Below are 19,313 nucleotides of genomic sequence, written 5' to 3'. Positions count from 1 at the left end.
TGAATGGAGAAAAACTGGAGGAAGTAAAGTGTTTTAGATATCTGGGAATGGATCTGGCAGCGGATGGAACCATGGAAGCAGAAGTGGATCATAGGGTGGGGGAGGGGGTGAAAATTCTGGGAGCCTTGAAGAATGTGTGGAAGTCGAGAACATTATCTCAGAAAGCAAAAATGGCTATGTTTGAAGGAATAGTGGTTCCAACAATGTTGTATGGTTGCGAGGCGTGGGCTATGGATAGAGTTGTGCGCAGGAGGATGGATGTGCTGGAAATGAGATGTTTGAGGACAATGTGTGGTGTGAGGTGGTTTTATCGAGTAAGTAACGTAAGGGTAAGAGAGATGTGTGGAAATAAAATGAGCGTGGTTGAGAGAGCAGAAGAGGGTGTTTTGAAATGGTTTGGGCACATGGAGAGAATGAGTGAGGAAAGATTGACCAACAGGATATATGTGTCGGAGGTGGAGGGAACGAGGAGAAGTGGGAGACCAAATTGGAGGTGGAAAGATGGAGTGAAAAAGATTTTGTGTGATCGGGGCCTGAACATGCAGGAGGGTGAAAGGAGGGCAAGGAATAGAGTGAATTGGATCGATGTGGTATACCGGGGTTGACGTGCTGTCAGTGGATTGAATCAGGGCATGTGAAGCGTCTGGGGTAAACCATGGAAAGCTGTGCAGGTATGTATATTTGCGTGTGTGGACGTATGTATATACATGTGTATGGGGGTGGGTTGGGCCATTTCTTTCGTCTGTTTCCTTGCGCTACCTCGCAAACGCGGGAGACAGCGACAAAGTATAAAAAAAAAAAAAAAAAAAATATATATATATACGAATAAAGTGTATATAAACGCGCACCTTCATAGAACATACAAAGCTCCATCAGCCAGGATCGAACCTGGGACCCCTTGTGCAAGAGGCAGGCATGCTAACCGCTAGGCTAAGGGACTGCATAATAGGAAATAACTTCGAAATACTAAGTATTCGAATACCCTTCATCTCACTATGGTGAGCAACGGGGTCTATTGGTTGTTTCCGAACAGAACACATAGCCAGCTGAGAGTGTTTTACCGAACCTGACTGTACAACGCGGAGTTATATGAATACAAATAAAGTGTATATGAACATACAAAGCTCCATCAGCCAGGATCGAACCTGGGGAGACAGCGACAAAGTATAAAAAAAAAAAAAAAAAAAAAAAAATATATATATATATATATATATATATATATATATATATATATATATATATATATATATTTTTTTTTTTTGCCGGTCTCCCGCATTTGCGAGGTAGCGCAAGGAAACAGACGAAAGAAGTGGCCCAACCCACCCCCATACACATGTATATACATACACGTCCACACACGCAAATATACATACCTACACAGCTTTCCATGGTTTACCCCAGACACTTCACATGCCCTGATTCAATCCACTGACAGCACGTCAACCCCGGTATATCACATCGATCCAATTCACTCTATTCCTTGCCCTCCTTTCACCCTCCTGCATGTTCAGGCCCCGATCACACAAAATCTTTTTCACTCCATCTTTCCACTTCCAATTTGGTCTCCCACTTTTCCTCGTTCCCTCCACCTCCGACACATATATCCTGTTGGTCAATCTTTCCTCACTCATTCTCTCCATGTGCCCAAACCATTTCAAAACACCCTCTTCTGCTCTCTCAACCACGCTCTTTTTATTTCCACACGTCTCTCTTACCCTTACGTTACTTACTCGATCAAACCACCTCACACCACACATTGTCCTCAAACAACTCATTTCCAGCACATCCATCCTCCTGCGCACAACTCTATCCATAGCCCACGCCTCGCAACCATACAAAATTGTTGGAACCACTATTCCTTCAAACGTACCCATTTTTTCTTTCCGAGATAATGTTCTCGACTTCCACACATTCTTCAAAGCTCCCAGGATTTTCACCCCCTCCCCCACCCTATGATCCACTTCCGCTTCCATGGTTCCATCCGCTGCCAGATCCACTCCCAGATATCTAAAACACTTTACTTCCTCCAGTTTTTCTCCATTCAAACTTACCTCCCAACTGACTTGACCCTCAACCCTACTGTACCTAATAACCTTGCTCTTATTCACATTTACTCTTAACTTTCTTCTTTCACACACTTTACCAAATTCAGTCACCAGCTTCTGCAGTTTCTCACATGAATCAGCCACCAGCGCTGTATCATCAGCGAACAACAACTGACTCACTTCCCAAGCTCTCTCATCCACAACAGACTTCATACTTCATATATATATATATATATATATATATATATATATATATATATATATATATATATATATATATATATATATATATATATATATATATATATAAATTTTCCAAAAGAAGGAACAGAGAAGGGGGCCATATGAGGATATTCCCTCAAAGGCCCAGTCCTCTGTTCTTAACGCTACCTCGCTAATGCGGGAAATGGCGAATAGTATGAAAAAAAAAAATATATATCCCTGGGTATAGGGAAGAATACTTCCCACGCATTCCTCACGTGTCGTAGAAGGCAACTAAAGGGTAGGGGAGCGGGGGCTGCAAACCCTCCCCTCCTTGTATTTTAACTTTCTAAAAGGGGAAACAGAAGGAGTCACGCGGGGAGTGTTCATCCTCCTCGAAGGCTCAGACTGGGGTGTCAAAATGTGTGTGGATATAACTAAGATGAGAAAAAAGGAGAGATAGGTTGTATGTTTCAGGAAAGGAGCCTGGATGTTTTGGTTCTGAGTGAAACAAAGCTCAAGGGTACAGGGGAAGAGTGGTTTGGGTATATCTTGGGAGTAAAGTCAGGGTTTAGTGAGAGGACAAGAGCAAGGGAAGGAGTAGCACTACTCCTGAAACAAGAGTGGTGGGAGTATGTGATCGAGTGTAAGAAAGTAAACTCTAGATTGATATGGGTAAAACTGAAAGTGGATGAAGAGAGATGGGTAATTATTGGTGCATATGCACCTGAGGATGAGAAGAAAGATCATGAGAGGCAAGTGTTTTGGGAGCAGCTGAGTGAGTAGTTTTGACGCATGAGACTGGATTATAGTGATGGGTAATTTGAATACAAAGGTGAGTAATGTGGCAGTTGAGGGAATAATTGGTGTACAAGGGGTATTCAGTGTTGTAAATGGAAATGGCGAAGAGGTTGTAAATTTATGTGCTGAAAAATGACTGGTGATTGGGAATACCTGGTTTAAAAACAGATATACATAAGTATACGTATGTAATTAGAAGAGATGGCCAGAGAGCGTTATTGGATTATGTGTTAATGTGTTAACTGATAGGCGCGCGAAAGAGACTTTTCAATGTTAACGTGCAGAGAGATGCAACTGGAGGGATGTCTGATCATTATCTTGAGGAGGCAAAGTTGAAGATTTGTAAAGGTTTTCAGAAAAGAAGAGAGAATGTTGGGGTGAAGAGAGTGGTGAGAGTAAGTGAGCTTGGGAAAGAGACTTGTGTGAGGAAGTACCAGGAGAGACTGAGTACAGAATGGAAAAAGGTGAGAACAAAGGACATAAGGGGAGTGGGGGAGGAATGGGATGTGGTGGGATGAAGTGAGTGGTGGGATGAAGAAGTAAGATTATTAGTGAAATAGAAGAGAGAGGCATTTGGACGATTTTTGCAGGGAAATAATGCAAATGACAAGGAAATGTAAAAAAAAAAAGAGGCACGAGGTCAAGAGAAAGGTGCAAGAGGTGAAAAAGAGGGGAAATGAGAGTTGGGGTGAGAAGGTATCATTAAATTTTAGGGAGAATAAAAAGAAGTTTTGGAAGGAGGTAAATAAAGTGCGTAAGACAAGGGAACAAATGGGAACTTCAGTGAAAGGGGCTAATGGGGAGGTGATAACAAGTAGTGGTGATGTGAGAAAGAGATGGAGTGAGTATTTTGAAGGTTTGTTGAATGTGTTTGTTGACAGAGTGGCAGATATAGGGTGTTTTAATCGAGGTGATGTGCAAAGTGAGAGGGTTAGGGAAAATGATTTGGGAAACAGGGAAGAGGTAGTAAAAGCTTTGGAGAAGATGAAAGCCGGCAAGGCAGCGGGTTTGGATGGTACTGCAGTGGAATTTATTAAAAAAGGGGGTGACTGTATTGTTGACTGGTTGGTAAGGTTATTTAATGTATGTATGACTCATGGTGAGGTGCCTGAGGATTGGCGGAATGCTTGCATAGTGCCATTGTACAAAGGCAAAGGGGATAAAAGTGAGTGCTCAAATTACAGAGGTATAAGTTTCTTGAGTATTCCTGGGAAATTATATGGGAGGGTATTGATTGAGAGGGTGAAAGCATATACAGAGCATCAGATTGGGGAAGAGCAGTGTGGTTTCAGAAGTGGTAGAGGATGTGTGGATCAGGTTTTTGCTTTGAAGAATGTGTGTGAGAAATACTTAGAAAACCAAATGGATTTGTATGTAGCATTTATGGATCTGGAGAAGGTATAAGATAGAGTTGATAGAGATGCTCTGTGGAATGTATTAAGAATATATGGTGTGGGAGGCAAGCTGTTAGAAGCACTGAAAAGTTTTTATTTAGGATGTAAGGCATATGTACATGTAGGAAGAGAGGAAAGTGGTTCTCAGTGAATGTAGGTTTGCGGAAGGGGTGTGTGATGTCTCCATAGTTCTTTAATTTGTTTATGGATGGGGTTGTTAGAGAGGTGAATGCAAGAGTTTTGGAAAAGGGGGCAAGTATGCAGTCTGTTGTGGATGAGAGAGCTTGGGAAGTGAGTCACTTGTTGTTTACTGATAATACAGCACTGATGGCTGACTTGTGTGAGAAACTGCAGAAGCTGGTGACTGAGTTTGGTAAAGTGTGTGAAAGAAGAAAGCTGAGAGTAAATGTGAATAAGAGCAAGGTCATTAGGTACAGTAGGGTTGAGAGACAAGTCAATTGGGAGGTAAGTTTGAATGGAGAAAAACTGGTGGAAGTGAAGTGTTTTAGATATCTGGGAGTGGATTTGGCAGCGGATAGAACCATGGAAGTGGAAGTGAATCATAGCGTGAGGGAAGCGGCTAAAGTTGTGGGAGCATTGAAGAATGTGTGGAAATTGAGAACATTATCTCGGAAAGCAAAAATGGGTATGTTTGAAGGAATAGTTTTTCCAACAATGCTATATGGTTGCGAGGCGTGGGCTATGGATAGAGTTGTGCAGAGGAGGGTGGATGTGCTGGAAATGAGATGTTTGAGGACAATATGTGGTGTGAGGTGGTTTGATCAAGTAAGTAATGAAAGGGTAAGAGAGATGTATGGTAATAAAAAGAGTGTGGTTGAGAGAGCAGAAGAGGGTGATTTGAAATGGTTTGGTCACATGGAGAGAACGAGTGAGGAAAGATTGACCGAGAATATATATGTGTCAGAGGTGGAGGAGAAGTGGAAGACCAAATTAGAGTTGGAAAGATGGAGTGAAAAAGATTTTGAGTGATCGGGGCCTTTCACCCTCCTGCATGTTCAGGCTCCGATCGCTCAAAATCTTTTTCACTCCATATTTCCACCTCCAATTTGGTCTCCCACTTCTCCTCGTTCCCTCCACCTCTGACACATATATCCTCTTTGTCAATCTTTCCTCACTCATTCTCTCCATGTGACCAAACCATTTCAAAACACCCTCTTCTGCTCTCTCAACCACACTCTTTTTATTACCAAACATCTCTCTTACCCTTTCATTACTTACTCGATCAAACCACCTCACACCACATATTGTCCTCAGACATCTCATTTCCAGCACATCCACCCTGCTCCACACAACTCTATCTACAGCCCATGCCTCGCAACCATATAACATTGTTGGAACTACTATTCCTTCAAACATACCCATTTTTGCTTTCCAAGATAACATTCTCGAGTTCCACACATCTTTCAACACTCCCAGAACTTTCACCCCCTCCCCCGCCCTATGATTCACTTCCGCTTCCATTGTTCCATCCGCTGCCAAATCCACTCCCAGATATCTAAAACACTTCACTTCCTCCAGTTTTTCTCCATTAAAACTTACCTCCAAATTGACTTGTCCCTCAACTCTACTATACCTAATAACCTTGCTCTTATTCACATTTACTCTCAGCTTTCTTTTTTCACACACTTAACCAAACTCAGTCACCAGCTTGTGCAATTTCTCACACGAATCAGCCACCAGCGCTGTATCATCAGCGAACAACAATTGACTCACTTCCCAAGCTCTCTCATCCACAACAAACTGCATACTTGCCCCTCTTTCCAAAACTCTTGCATTCATGTCCCTAACAACCCCATCCGTAAACAAATTAAACAACCATGGAGATATTACACACCCCTGCCGCAAACCAACATTCACTGAGAACCAATCACTTTCCTCTCTTCCTACACGTACACATGCCTTTCATCCTCGATAAAAACCTTTCACTGCTTCTAACAACTTACCTCCCACACCATATATTCTTAATACCTTCCACAGAGCATTTCTATCAACTTTTATCATATGCCTTCTATTATTATTATCTATTTCTATTTTGCTTTGTCACTGTCTCCCGCGTTAGCGAGGTAGCGCAAGGAAACAGACGAAAGAATGGCCCAACCCACCCACGTACACATGTATATACATACACGTCCACACACGCAAATATACATACCTATACTTCTCAACATATACATATATATATATATATATATATATATATATATATATATATATATATATATATATATATATATATATATTTATTTATTTTGCTTTGTCGCTGTCTCCCGTGTTAGCGAGGTAGCGCAAGGAAACAGACGAAAGAATGGCCCAACCCGCCCACATACACATGTATATACATACATGTCCACACATGCACAATATACATACCTATATATCTCAATGTACACATACATATACACACACAGACATATACATATATACACATGTACATAATTCATACTGTCTGCCTTTATTTGTTCCCATCGCCACCTCGCCACACATGGAATAACAACCCCCTCCCCCCTCATGTGTGCGAGGTAGCGCTAGGAAAAACAGCCCCATTCGTTCACACACAGTCTCTAGCTGTCATGTAATAATGCACCGAAACCACAGCTCCCTTTCCACATCCAGGCCCCACACACTTTGCATGGTTTACCCCAGACGCTTCACATGCCCTGGTTCAATCCACTGACAGCACGTTGACCCCGGTATACCACATCGTTCCAATTCACTCTATTCCTTGCATGCCTTTCACCCTCCAGCATGTTCAGGCCCCAATCACTCAAAATCTTTTTCACTCCATCTTTCCACCTCCAATTTGGTCTCCCACTCCTCCTCGTTCCCTCCACCTCTGACACATATATCCTCTTGGTCAATCTTTCCCCACTCATTCTCTCCATGTGACCAAACCATTTCAAAACACCCTCTTCTGCTCTCTCAACCACACTCTTTTTATTTCCACACATCTCTCTCACCCTTACATTACTTACTCGATCAAACCACCTCACACCACATATTGTCCTCAAACATCTCATTTCCAGCACATCCACCCTCCTGCGCACAACTCTATCCATAGCCCACGCCTCGCAACCATACAACATTGTTGGAACCACAATTCCTTCAAACATACCCATTTTTGCTTTCCAAGATAATGTTCTCGACTTCCAAACATTCTTCAAGGCTCCCAGAATTTTCGCCCCCTTCCCCACCCTATGATTCACTTCTGCTTCCATGGTTCCATCCGCTGCCAGATCCACTCCCAGATATCTAAAACACTTCACTTCCTCCAGCTTTTCTCCATTCAAACTTACCTCCCAATTGACTTAACCCTCAACCCTACTGTACCTAAGAACCTTGCTCCAGATACATAAATGCTACATACAAATCCATTTGCTTTTCTAAGTATTTCTCACATGCATTTTTCCAAGCAAACAACTGATCCACACATCCTCTACCACTTCTGAAACCACACTGCTCTTCCCCAATCTGATGTTCTGTACATGCCTTCACCCTCTCAATTAATACCCTCCTCCCATATAATTTCCCAGGAATACTCAAGAAACTTATACCTCTTTAATTTGAGCACTCACTCTTATCCCCTTCGCCTTTGTACAATGGCACTATGCAAGCATTCCGAGAGTCCTCAGGCACCTCACCATGAGTCATACATACATTAAATAACCTTAACAACTAGACAACAATACAGTCACCCCCTTTTTTAATAAATTCCACTGCAATACCATTCAAACCCATTGCCTTGCCAGCTTTCATCTTCTGCAAAGCTTTTACTACCTCTTCTCTGTTTACAAAATCATTCTCCCTAACCCTCTCACTCTGCACACCACCTCGACCAAAGTACCCTATATCTGCCACTCTATCATCAAACACATTCAACAAACCTTCAAAATACTCACTCCATCTCCTCACATCACCACTACTTGTTTTCACCTCCCCATTTGCCCCCTTCACTGATGTTCCCATTTGTTCCCTTGTCTTATGCAATTTATTTACCTCCTTCCAAAACATCTTTTTATTCTCCCTAAAATTTAATGATACTCTCTCACCCCAACTCTCACTTGCCCTCTTTTTCGCCTCTTGCAACTTTCTCTTGACCGCCTGTCTCTTTCTTTTATACATCTCCCAGTTATTTGCATTATTTCCCTGCAAAAATCATCCAAATGCCTTTTCCTTCTCTTTCACTAATCTTCTTACTTCTTCATCCCACCACTCACTACCCTTTCTAATCTGCCCACCTCCCACACTTCTTATGCCACAAGCATCTTTTGCACAAGCTATCACTGCTTCCCTTTGTATATATATGTACATATATATACACACGAACATATTCATACATGCTTGCCTTTATCCAATCTCAGTCACAGATTTTTTTCATCAGTATGACACTTTGGAAATTTTTACATGTAATATGAAAAACATCTATATCACCTTGTATAGGCACCTCAGGAATCTACATTGAAGATTTCCTTATGGAGATCAGAGAACTGGAGGTGTGGTGCAGCCCGCTTGAACTTGCTCAGTGCTTCCTGATGTAGCATACTCAGCTCCCTATAAATGAACACATGTACACTAACAAATGATACATTTGAATAGGACATTATACAGTTGTGCTCTATGATGCCTTACAGTTCACATCTGTTCATTAAAACTTTGCTAATCAGAAAGATTTACTAATTTGAAATATGTAATGTATCTTACTTTTGTAATATCTAATGTATACTGTGAAATTAATATATCTAAGTTAAATCTAAAGTCTTACCTGAGGGCAGGCATCTTAGCCAGAAGGAAGGCGTAAACACTAACATCCCCTTTGACTGGATACCTGTGTGTCTTGTCCAACTCCAGACACAATGATCGTCCTACAGCTTCATTAAGTTTTGCTATCTCCTCAGTACCACGGAGACCTGGCCGATCTATTGTGAAAAAAATCATATCTGAGTAAGAATGACGTTTCTGACAAAGGATGGATGAAAGATCTGACTGGTTACTGGCTCATCTATTAACTCTCTTTTAAGGTATGGCTGAACAAAAAGAATTATGACAAGAAATCATGGGACAGACAAGTTAATACAAATGACATAGCATCTCATCTGATTCAGTGTCTGTATTACTGTTACCTCATGTGAAAAAGTAATACTTTCTCTATTCAGCCAAGATGAATAATTTCTTGAAAACTCTTCATCATACAAAAATTTTTGTTCAAACAGAAACAGGGCTCTCAGTACAGTAGCAGCTTGTTGCATATGACATGCAGTTCATTATTATATAATATGACAAATCATCAATTCCTCTTCCAAGTATAAGAAATTTTTCAAATTTCTGATCTGCCTTATTTTCTTTTTACTAGAGAAAAAAATCAGGCAAATGAAAAGTCTCCAAATGTTACGTGAAACTAGAAGCAGAGAGGAAGAGGGATGCATCTCTTGCACAGCTTCCCACCTGCTTCACTTTAGTCTGTACTGCTAGTACCCTGAATATACTTTGCATGACTAAAAACATATATATTAAGCCAGTAACCATATCAGAACTTCCATATAATATACATACAGGCTTGTACAATGATTTACATAATTTACACAACTGTAAGACCAAAAATCTTCCATGATCAAGTACACTGAAAAAATAATTATGTGCAACTATGCCTGTGTGTATATCTTCCCTTTCCTTATAAAACACATTGTCATCACACAGAGATACTCCATGAGACAATGGTGATATAAAATCTGGCACAAAGAAAGAAATTTAGATTCTTGATGCTAAGCTCAGACATTCTTCAGGCCAAAGCAATGTGATCTTCAGGAAAATTTCCTGTTTTCATCACCATATTTATATACTTAAAAGTGAGTTATTCAATTAGTAAATATAACTACTTTCTAATGAGAAAAAATCAAAATAATTCAATATCAAAATAGTTATAACAGAAGAGTTTGGCATGAAGGCTGCTTAGTTTTTATTTGAAACATGCTTAGAGACCTAAAATCACCACAAGGAATGAGGGACTTGTGCTGTAATGATATTACTTTAAACTTAAACAAATATCAATATTGTAACAAATTCAATGTTGCTAATAGCAACAAATTAGTTGCAAAATATCAATTATGCAATAACTAACTTACGGTGGATTTTACTTTCCAAACAGTGATGATTCAGAGGTCATGTCTACAGTGAGCTGACAAATGTCACACAAAGCAGAGTACAGTAGTTAGTATCACAAACAATGCAATGCTAAATCAGTTAAGTTATGCAAAAGTATGTCTCAGTGAAAGGAAAAGGAAGAAAAATCAAAGACACCATACAACAAATACAAATCTCTAGTCACTGTGTCAAGGTCAGTATTCCCTCATGTCCATTCTGAGAGATAATGACCTACAGACATACTCTGTATCAAAATCTGAATGTATCTATAAAAAAAAATATATTTTTTTCAAAACAGCACACATAGATCCAAGCTTATATACACTAATCTAATCACATTTGTCCTGTGTAAAGATTATTGCAAAATTGTAAAAAAATCTTAAAGGCAGCTGAAGTAACGAAATATTGAAAAATACAGTACTTTGACTATATCATAAAATAAGAGTTACTTATTTCATCATTGCCAATATTATTGACATCTTTATCATCATTATCTATATCATCATAATCATCATGATTATCATCATTATTCCCAGGGGATGGGGGGAAAGAATACAGCCCACATATCTAAAGCGCATCATAGAAGTGGAAGCAGGAAATCCTCCCCTTCCGCATTGCTTTTCAAAAAATGCAAGAAAAAATCAAGTCCATTCATCTGTACCTAACGCTAAATTGTTCATGTGGGAAATGGTGAACATATGAAAGAAAGAATTACCACTATATTTATCACAATTACCATTATCATTAACAAACTCTGCATAAAGCAGAATCCACTGTATGGAGTACATACACAGTGGCAGTTTTAGACTACTGAACAGTCCTCAAGACTACAATGATGCTAGCACAGACTGAATACACTGCACTGACAGAATACAATAACTACACTTATAAGTCATGAACATCATAGTGGCAGATCCAAAGAAAGAGAATGAGGACTGCTAAAACCAACAAAAACAGCTCCAGGTAGGAGCATGCTGAACAGCAAAATTTTGTGCAGCAGTGTATACTATGAGTCAAGTTCTTCAGAACTGTTGTCTTGTAACCTAAGTAAAAATGCACAACATACCTCGGCAACAAGATATCAATGTAAAGTTAACATTATTAAGTAACTGTTCCAATGACCAAAATGTCAACTGAACAAATATAAAGATCAACTAATAATTGCTATTATTCACATAAAACGTAAATTAGTACATCCAAAACTGTTCATGCTTTATATACATACACCTGGCAAATTGGACTGATTTGTCAATGCAGCTTGAATGTATGCTCTTCCAATTCTATTCACAAAATATTTTTCTGCACACAAGGTCTATTGTTTTTCTCAAAGTGGTGAGCTGAACAGGTTCAGATTATAACATTCTGAGACCATGTGCTAGGTTAAGTTTAAGAGGACACATACAATGAAAAATTTTGTTATTCTCACAGAGGGAACATAGAAAGAATTAGCATAAATCATTTATATCTGCATTTATACAAAGGCAGAGGAGTGAAGCTAATAACCAAACTATATCAGCGCAGTGATAAAACAGTTAAAAACACCAGCTTGCTTAATGGAAGTAATATAACTTTTTAGTACGACTGTTTCCACATCACAATTTTTAACAGTAAATTTCATGACACTTTCTTTCATGATTTTTGAAAGGCAAAGTCAATGATGATGTCTGCAAATAAACTTTATCACTTTCAATGCACACAATGCTCTGAGAAAATAGCTTAACTTGCAGCACAGTCTTTTATTTCTTTTTTTTAATAGTGATCAATTTGGTAGGGGCAAAACATGACCCAATCAAGACCATCTTAGATGAAAGAAAAAGGTAAAAGGAAAAGAAGGTAGAAGTTAAGCAGGACTCTGCAAGTGTTTGTAGACCTGATTCATAAGAAGAAGAAAGGTCATATGAAGAGGGGAAAAAAAAAAAAAATAAGGAAGAAAATTCCACAGCTTAGCTGTTCCAGGGAAGGAGGAGGTATCATAACAGCCAATCCTCAAGTGACTGGCCTCTAGACAGAAACTGTGGGAAGCAACAGCCAATCAGGTCCAAACCTTGGGATTGGGTACACATGCATAAATTCACAAGAACATTAGCCAGAATAATATCTATAGAAAAAGAGAAAAAGCAGCAACATGACAGTGCATGGAGAGGAAAGCTTGAAGAAAGGCGATGCCATGAGAATTAATGAGTCACAGGGCTTTTGATTCTACTCTGGTTAACATAGGTGAAGGATGAGCCATTGCATGACTGAGCAAATAAAACCCTTTTAGATGTGAAATAGCTGCTAACAAGACGAATAATTATGGCACTTATACAGCAATCCCAGCCTTTAGGAAGCAGACCCTGAAATGCTGATAATAAGGGGTTTTCATGAGAAAGCGGATATGCTTATCCCAACATGTTCATCATATTACATGGATGAATAGAGGTCTTTTGAAATTTAACAAGGAAACAAATGATTCTGAAAAAGGGAGATACTGTATTATGGCACTACTAAGCTTTACAAGGTTACTGCTTCCTCATTCTGAAATCCTGCAATGATCAGTAAAAGAAAGATAATGAGTATTAAAGGAAAGAGAGTAGAAAAAGTAAGTTGAATCATAAGCACAACAATGAATAGGGTTAGATGAAGAGACATCATATACTGATAGAATAAAAAGGGTAGTTTAGAGGAAAGAATCATAAAGAACAGTTATTGATAGGATAGGAGGGGAAAGTTGCTCCCACAACAACTAATGAAATGGAACGGCAATTCATTCTTGACGTCAAATGTTAAATTCTCCTGAGCAGTATGACATCATTAGGCTCAAAATTATCAGAATTATTGTTTCTACATTAAGGAATGCAAACTGAATCTTATCTTGGATGATGACTTTACAAAGATCCTGGTGGTTTCGCTGTCCTTCATCTGTGTAATTTTCCAAATACACGAGGTGCTTTATTTCCCCACCAAATCAGTATCATCTTCAGGATAGTCTTTCATCACTTTCATACAGCAGTTTTCTATTTTTCTAAGTCATCTAAATCAATCAGAAATTACACATAATTCAACATTTTCATACATGATCACTTTTCTTCAAACTTGTTTCATATGCAATCATCATGTGGATCAATGATTTCACCAAAATTTGTCCCTTGCAGAAAATGTTTGATCATCATTATGTATATCACCATCACTGCCATTATTCTCATTTTTTTACCTTTATCTAAACATATGTAGTGTACATAAGGCAAGCTTTCTTTTGGCTTACATTCAATTTATCAAAACACACTTTTTTTTCTGGATGTGAAGTGATGTATACAGTTTTGCACATCTTCTAGGGCCTTGCTGGTTTTAGAGAACAGGTTCAACAGACTATTCCTACTTTGCACTGCAAAATGAACTTTCCTATTCATCAACTCTTCTTTCCTAAATCTTTTACTTGCACTATCTGGCACTCAACTTCTGCTTTTCCAGTACTATCTAGCATTACTCCAAAATACCTAAATTCATTCACATTTCTGTTAAATCACTTTTCAAAATTAACTTTACACCTGACCTGTCAGCAATTTCTAAAACATGAAAACCTTGCTTGCTTTTATTTGCATTAACTCTAACATCCTTTTTCTGAAAACCTTCAAAGGAGTTTACAAATCTGACTTAATTCAACATGTGACTAAGTTAACAAAGGAAAATCAGTTGCAGATACCTAAGGTCATTATTTTGCACTGCTGCAATGCTCTAATCATAACTTACATTTACCCATTCTTAATCTGACACCAAATATGACAGCTTACCTATATATGTTAATGTGATACTAAACAGCAATGTCAGACCCCTCCATTTATTTTGTATCTCTTGCTCTTAACTGTCTTTTCTCACACATGCATAAAATCCCTTACAGATATTCTAACTGGCATCACAGTCTTCCAAGTATGCCATTCCTCAGAATTTAAGATTACTCATGTGCAACTGTTTCTAGTTTCAGTTTACTTCCAATTTCAAGTCACTGTACTCTCTCCCTATCTGCATATTAATCTACTCCTATAATATATTTCATCATAATACCTGAATTCATTTTAGATTTTCTCTTGGTTATGCTCTGTTAACAAAGCATAGGACTCATGCAGTTCTTTGAAACATGGCAAACAAAAGATATGAACATCTAAAATACATGGGATTTCAATTCCAACTAGTAGATACAGAAAGTCAAAGTATCTGTGGTCAATATTTCTTAAATAAGTTAGAGAAAAGAACAAATCAAGATAGCAAAACAAGTGCTAGTGCCATATGTGCCAGACTGTTAATGCAAACAGCAATCAAAGGACAATACTAAGAGAGTGTGTCCCAAAGCATATGACAGTATGATCAAGCTCTTATGCCAGATTTCTGTATCAGTCAGTCATCATCATTATTATTTGCAGATTTACATCATTCTCACCAATTCAGTAATGACAATGAATGACAAAATACAAAAGACTGGTTCAGAAGTAAACACATGAAAATATATATCTATATATATATATATATATATATAGTGAGCAAAACTGCTTCATCATCAAGCGGCAGCAACAGTGGACCTCAAGATCGTATTTCAACCCAAACTCTCAGAAAAAACTCTTCACAGATCTTCCAGCTCTTATGTCATAAGTCCGTCTTGTCAGAGAGTATGGGAGATAGGTAATGACAAGAGTGCAAGTTAGACTTATATATGCATGAGAAAATAATTAATAGGTCTGTCTCTATTGAAGGACTAATCTGTTAATATAGTACAGATATCTTCCTACATTAACATAAAGTTTGTAGAAAATGATATAGTAAATGCATATATATCCACAACTGCAAACATAAACACACACACACACACACACATATATATATATATATATATATATATATATATATATATATATATATATATATATATACATATATATATTTACCCAGGCCCTCTTTCCTGAAGCTCCTGCACGCAAAAGCTGTGCTACTTTCAATAGCAGGGAAATATAGACTCTTTTGGAATGAAAAGATTTTAAAGAGACCATATGTCTAATGGTATTTAAACAAAGGTGTTTTAACACTCATGGTGTAACCTCATGCAGTGAGGATATTCCCTCTAAGGCTCAGTCCTCTGTTCTTAATGTTACCTCACTAGCACGGGATATGGCGAATATGTAAAAGTATATGTATATATATATATATATATATATATATATATATATATATATATATATATATATATATATATATATATATATATGTGCAAAGTGAGAGGGTTAGGGAAAATGATTTGGTAAACAGAGAAGAGGTAGCAAAAGCTTTGCGGAAGATGAAAGCCAGCAAGGCAGCAGGTTTGGATGGTATTGCAGTGGAATTTATTAAAAAAGGGGGTGACTGTATTATTGACTGGTTGGAAAGGTTATTTAATGTATGTATGACTCATGGTGAGGTGCCTGAGGATTGGCGGAATGCGTGTACAGTGCCATTGTACAAAGGCAAAGGGGATAAGAGTGAGTGCTCAAATTACAGAGGTATAAGTCTGTTGAGTATTCCTGGTAAATTATATGGGGGGTATTGATTGAGAGGGTGAAGGCATGTACAGAGCATCAGATTGGGGAAGAGCAGTGTGGTTTCAGAAGTGGTAGAGGATGTGTGGATCAGGTGTTTGCTTTGAAGAATGTATGTGAGAAATACTTAGAAAAGCAAATGGATCTGTATGTAGCATTTATGGATCTGGAGAAGGCATATGATAGAGTTGATAGAGATGCTCTGTGGAAGGTATTAAGAATATATGGTGTGGGAGGCAAGTTGTTAGAAGCAGTGAAAAGTTTTTATCGAGGATGTAAGGCATGTGTACGTGTAGGAAGAGAGGAAAGTGATTGGTTCTCAGTGAATGTAGGTTTGCGGCAGGGGTGTGTGATGTCTCCATGGTTGTTTAATTTGTTTATGGATGGGGTTGTTAGGGAGGTGAATGCAAGAGTTTTGGAAAGAGGGGCAAGTATGAAGTCTGTTGGGGATGAGAGAGCTTGGGAAGTGAGTCAGTTGTTGTTCGCTGATGATACAGCGCTGGTGGCTGATTCATGTGAGAAACTGCAAAAGCTGGTGGCTGAGTTTGGTAAAGTGTGTGAAAGAAGAAAGTTAAGAGTAAGTGTGAATAAGAGCAAGGTTATTAGGTACAGTAGGGTTGAGGGTCAAGTCAATTGGGAGGTAAGTTTGAATGGAGAAAAACTGGAGGAAGTAAAGTGTTTTAGATATCTGGGAGTGGATCTGGCAGCGGATGGAACCATGGAAGCGGAAGTGGATCATAGGGTGGGGGAGGGGGCGAAAATTCTGGGAGCCTTGAAGAATGTGTGGAAGTCGAGAACATTATCTCGGAAAGCAAAAATGGGTATGTTTGAAGGAATAGTGGTTCCAACAATGTTGTATGGTTGCGAGGCGTGGGCTATGGATAGAGTTGTGCGCAGGAGGATGGATGTGCTGGAAATGAGATGTTTGAGGACAATGTGTGGTGTGAGGTGGTTTGATCGAGTAAGTAACGTAAGGGTAAGAGAGATGTGTGGAAATAAAAAGAGCGTGGTTGAGAGAGCAGAAGAGGGTGTTTTGAAATGGTTTGGGCACATGGAGAGAATGAGTGAGGAAAGATTGACCAAGAGGATATATGTGTCGGAGGTGGAGGGAACGAGGAGAAGTGGGAGACCAAATTGGAGGTGGAAAGATGGAGTGAAAAAGATTTTGTGTGATCGGGGCCTGAACATGCAGGAGGGTGAAAGGAGGGCAAGGAATAGAGTGAATTGGATCGATGTGGTATACCGGGGTTGATGTGCTGTCAATGGATTGAATCAGGGCATGTGAAGCGTCAGGGGTAAACCATGGAAAGTTCTGTGGGGCCTGGATGTGGAAAGGGAGCTGTGGTTTCGGGCATTATTGCATGACAGCTAGAGACTGAGTGTGAACGAATGGGGCCTTTATTGTCTTTTCCTAGCACTACCTCGCACACATGAGGGGGGAGTGGGATGTTATTCCATATGTGGCGAGGTGGCAATGGGAATGAATAAAGGCAGACAGTGTGAATTGTGTGCATGTGTATATATGTATGTGTCTGTGTGTGTATACATATGTGTACATTGAGATGTATAGGTATGTATATTTGCGTGCGTGGACACGTATGTATATACATGTGTATGGGGGTGGGTTGGGCCATTTCTTTCATCTGTTTCCTTGCGCTACCTCGCAAACGCGGGAGACAGCGACAAAGCAAAATAAATAAATAAAATAAATGTTTTTTTTTTTTTTTTTTTTTTGCTTTGTTGCTGTCACTATATGACTTTTTCACTTGTGGTGTGAACCTGAGTAGGTGGAGTCTGGTAACACCTCTCCTTTCTCTCACTATGTTTGAAGGAATAGTAGTTCCAACAATGTTATATGGTTGGAAGACTTGGGCTATACATAGGATTGTATGGAGAGGGGTGGATATGCTGGAAGTGATAAAGGCAGCAAGTATGAATAGTACATGTGTATATATGTATATGCCTGTGTATGTACATAACATAATAATGATAAGCATCTTTATCATGAACCATTATACAAAAATAACTCTTCATCAAAAATATATAACCATACAATTTGCTATGTGCTACCACGCATGGTGATGTATATCATTGTACTGGTGCAGTGAGATCAAGAAAAACCGAAGTGATAATGGAAAAAAGCACCTAATCAGGCATAGGAAACTGAAGGAAAGAAATGATGTTGATGAAGAGATATCCAAGGAGCTGAAAGTTAAGCTATAAAAGGGTCTTCAGACTGGAGAAAAACAGCCCCACACCAGCTATAATGAATGGGAAAGAGGTTTTTGGACAGCACTTGAACTGACATTAAATTAAACTTGAACTGACATAATTAGGCCTTAAACATTCACAAATAATGATCATTGCTGTATGATTAACATCCGTAAACAAAGATTTTGGTGCTCTGTCTCCCACCAGTATTTAATGCTAGCATGGATAAAGTCTTTCAGGCCTCACTCATGCCTAAGAGAGGCCAATATTGCCACTAATGCGAGACGAAATGAAGCAGATTCTGCAAGATTTTGAGCAAGAGATAGGAGATTATCTAGGAGTTATTTAATGAGGACTTTTCTTAAAACAATGGAAAAGGAAATTTTCAATACATATAATCTTCCAGCATCAATACCACTGATGAAAATGGTGCTGCAGGGATCCTAGTAAGAGTGGAGGCAGTATTACAATGGGTCACAGCTCCCCACCCTGCCTTGCTAGTATTAAATGAGATCGAGTAGTTGGCAATTTTTCACCACAGATATTCCCTTTTGACATAGTAAATAGAGGTGTTTCTGCTAATGAATGAATCAGTGAGCAACCCCGTGACCTAGTTTTTCTTTTTATAGCCCATAATGATATGGAGAATGAGACACAAACAGTATATTTTTATGAAAGATAGGAAAGGGGCATTCCCAACTTTGTAATTGAGTCTATGGAAAACATAACAGAATACTAACTGTATGTGTTTTTAGGCCTATGTTTGTAGATGCAACACATAAGAAAAGGAGGAAATGACTGAATACCAGGTCATAGATTTACTAATTCATACTTCATTTTCTCCAAATCAATGCCAGGGCCTTGCTTCTTAATCATTCTAAAGGTGCTACATTCTATAATAACATTATTTCCTTATGAGATGTCCTTTATAAGTATGCTACAGAAAGATTTAGTTTGTTCTACAA

The 19,313-nt window shown here is 38.8% G+C and overlaps 2 protein-coding genes across 9 annotated transcripts in view; one reads left to right on the top strand and one right to left on the bottom strand.

Annotated features, from left to right (window-relative positions):
* Positions 1 to 19,313, top strand: part of LOC139762555 (uncharacterized) — a 712,972-nt gene that overhangs the window by 516,140 nt on the left and 177,519 nt on the right. The window lies entirely within an intron of this gene.
* LOC139762242 (probable nuclear hormone receptor HR3) overlaps positions 1 to 19,313 on the bottom strand; it is a 56,855-nt gene that overhangs the window by 16,134 nt on the left and 21,408 nt on the right. Inside the window, exons 6-7 of the mRNA XM_071686839.1 lie at positions 9,222 to 9,375; positions 8,891 to 9,010 (exon numbers count right to left, since the gene is read on the bottom strand). Coding sequence (XP_071542940.1) covers positions 8,905 to 9,010; positions 9,222 to 9,375 — 260 coding nt within the window. The 3' untranslated portion in view covers positions 8,891 to 8,904. The remainder of the gene's footprint in view (positions 1 to 8,890; positions 9,011 to 9,221; positions 9,376 to 19,313) is intronic.

Source organism: Panulirus ornatus, chromosome 43 (assembly GCF_036320965.1).
Source record: "Panulirus ornatus isolate Po-2019 chromosome 43, ASM3632096v1, whole genome shotgun sequence".
NCBI classification, from domain to species: Eukaryota; Metazoa; Arthropoda; class Malacostraca; order Decapoda; family Palinuridae; genus Panulirus; species Panulirus ornatus.
The sequence above is the reverse complement of the archived record's forward strand: the minus strand, read 5'-3'. Positions and strand labels throughout refer to the sequence as shown.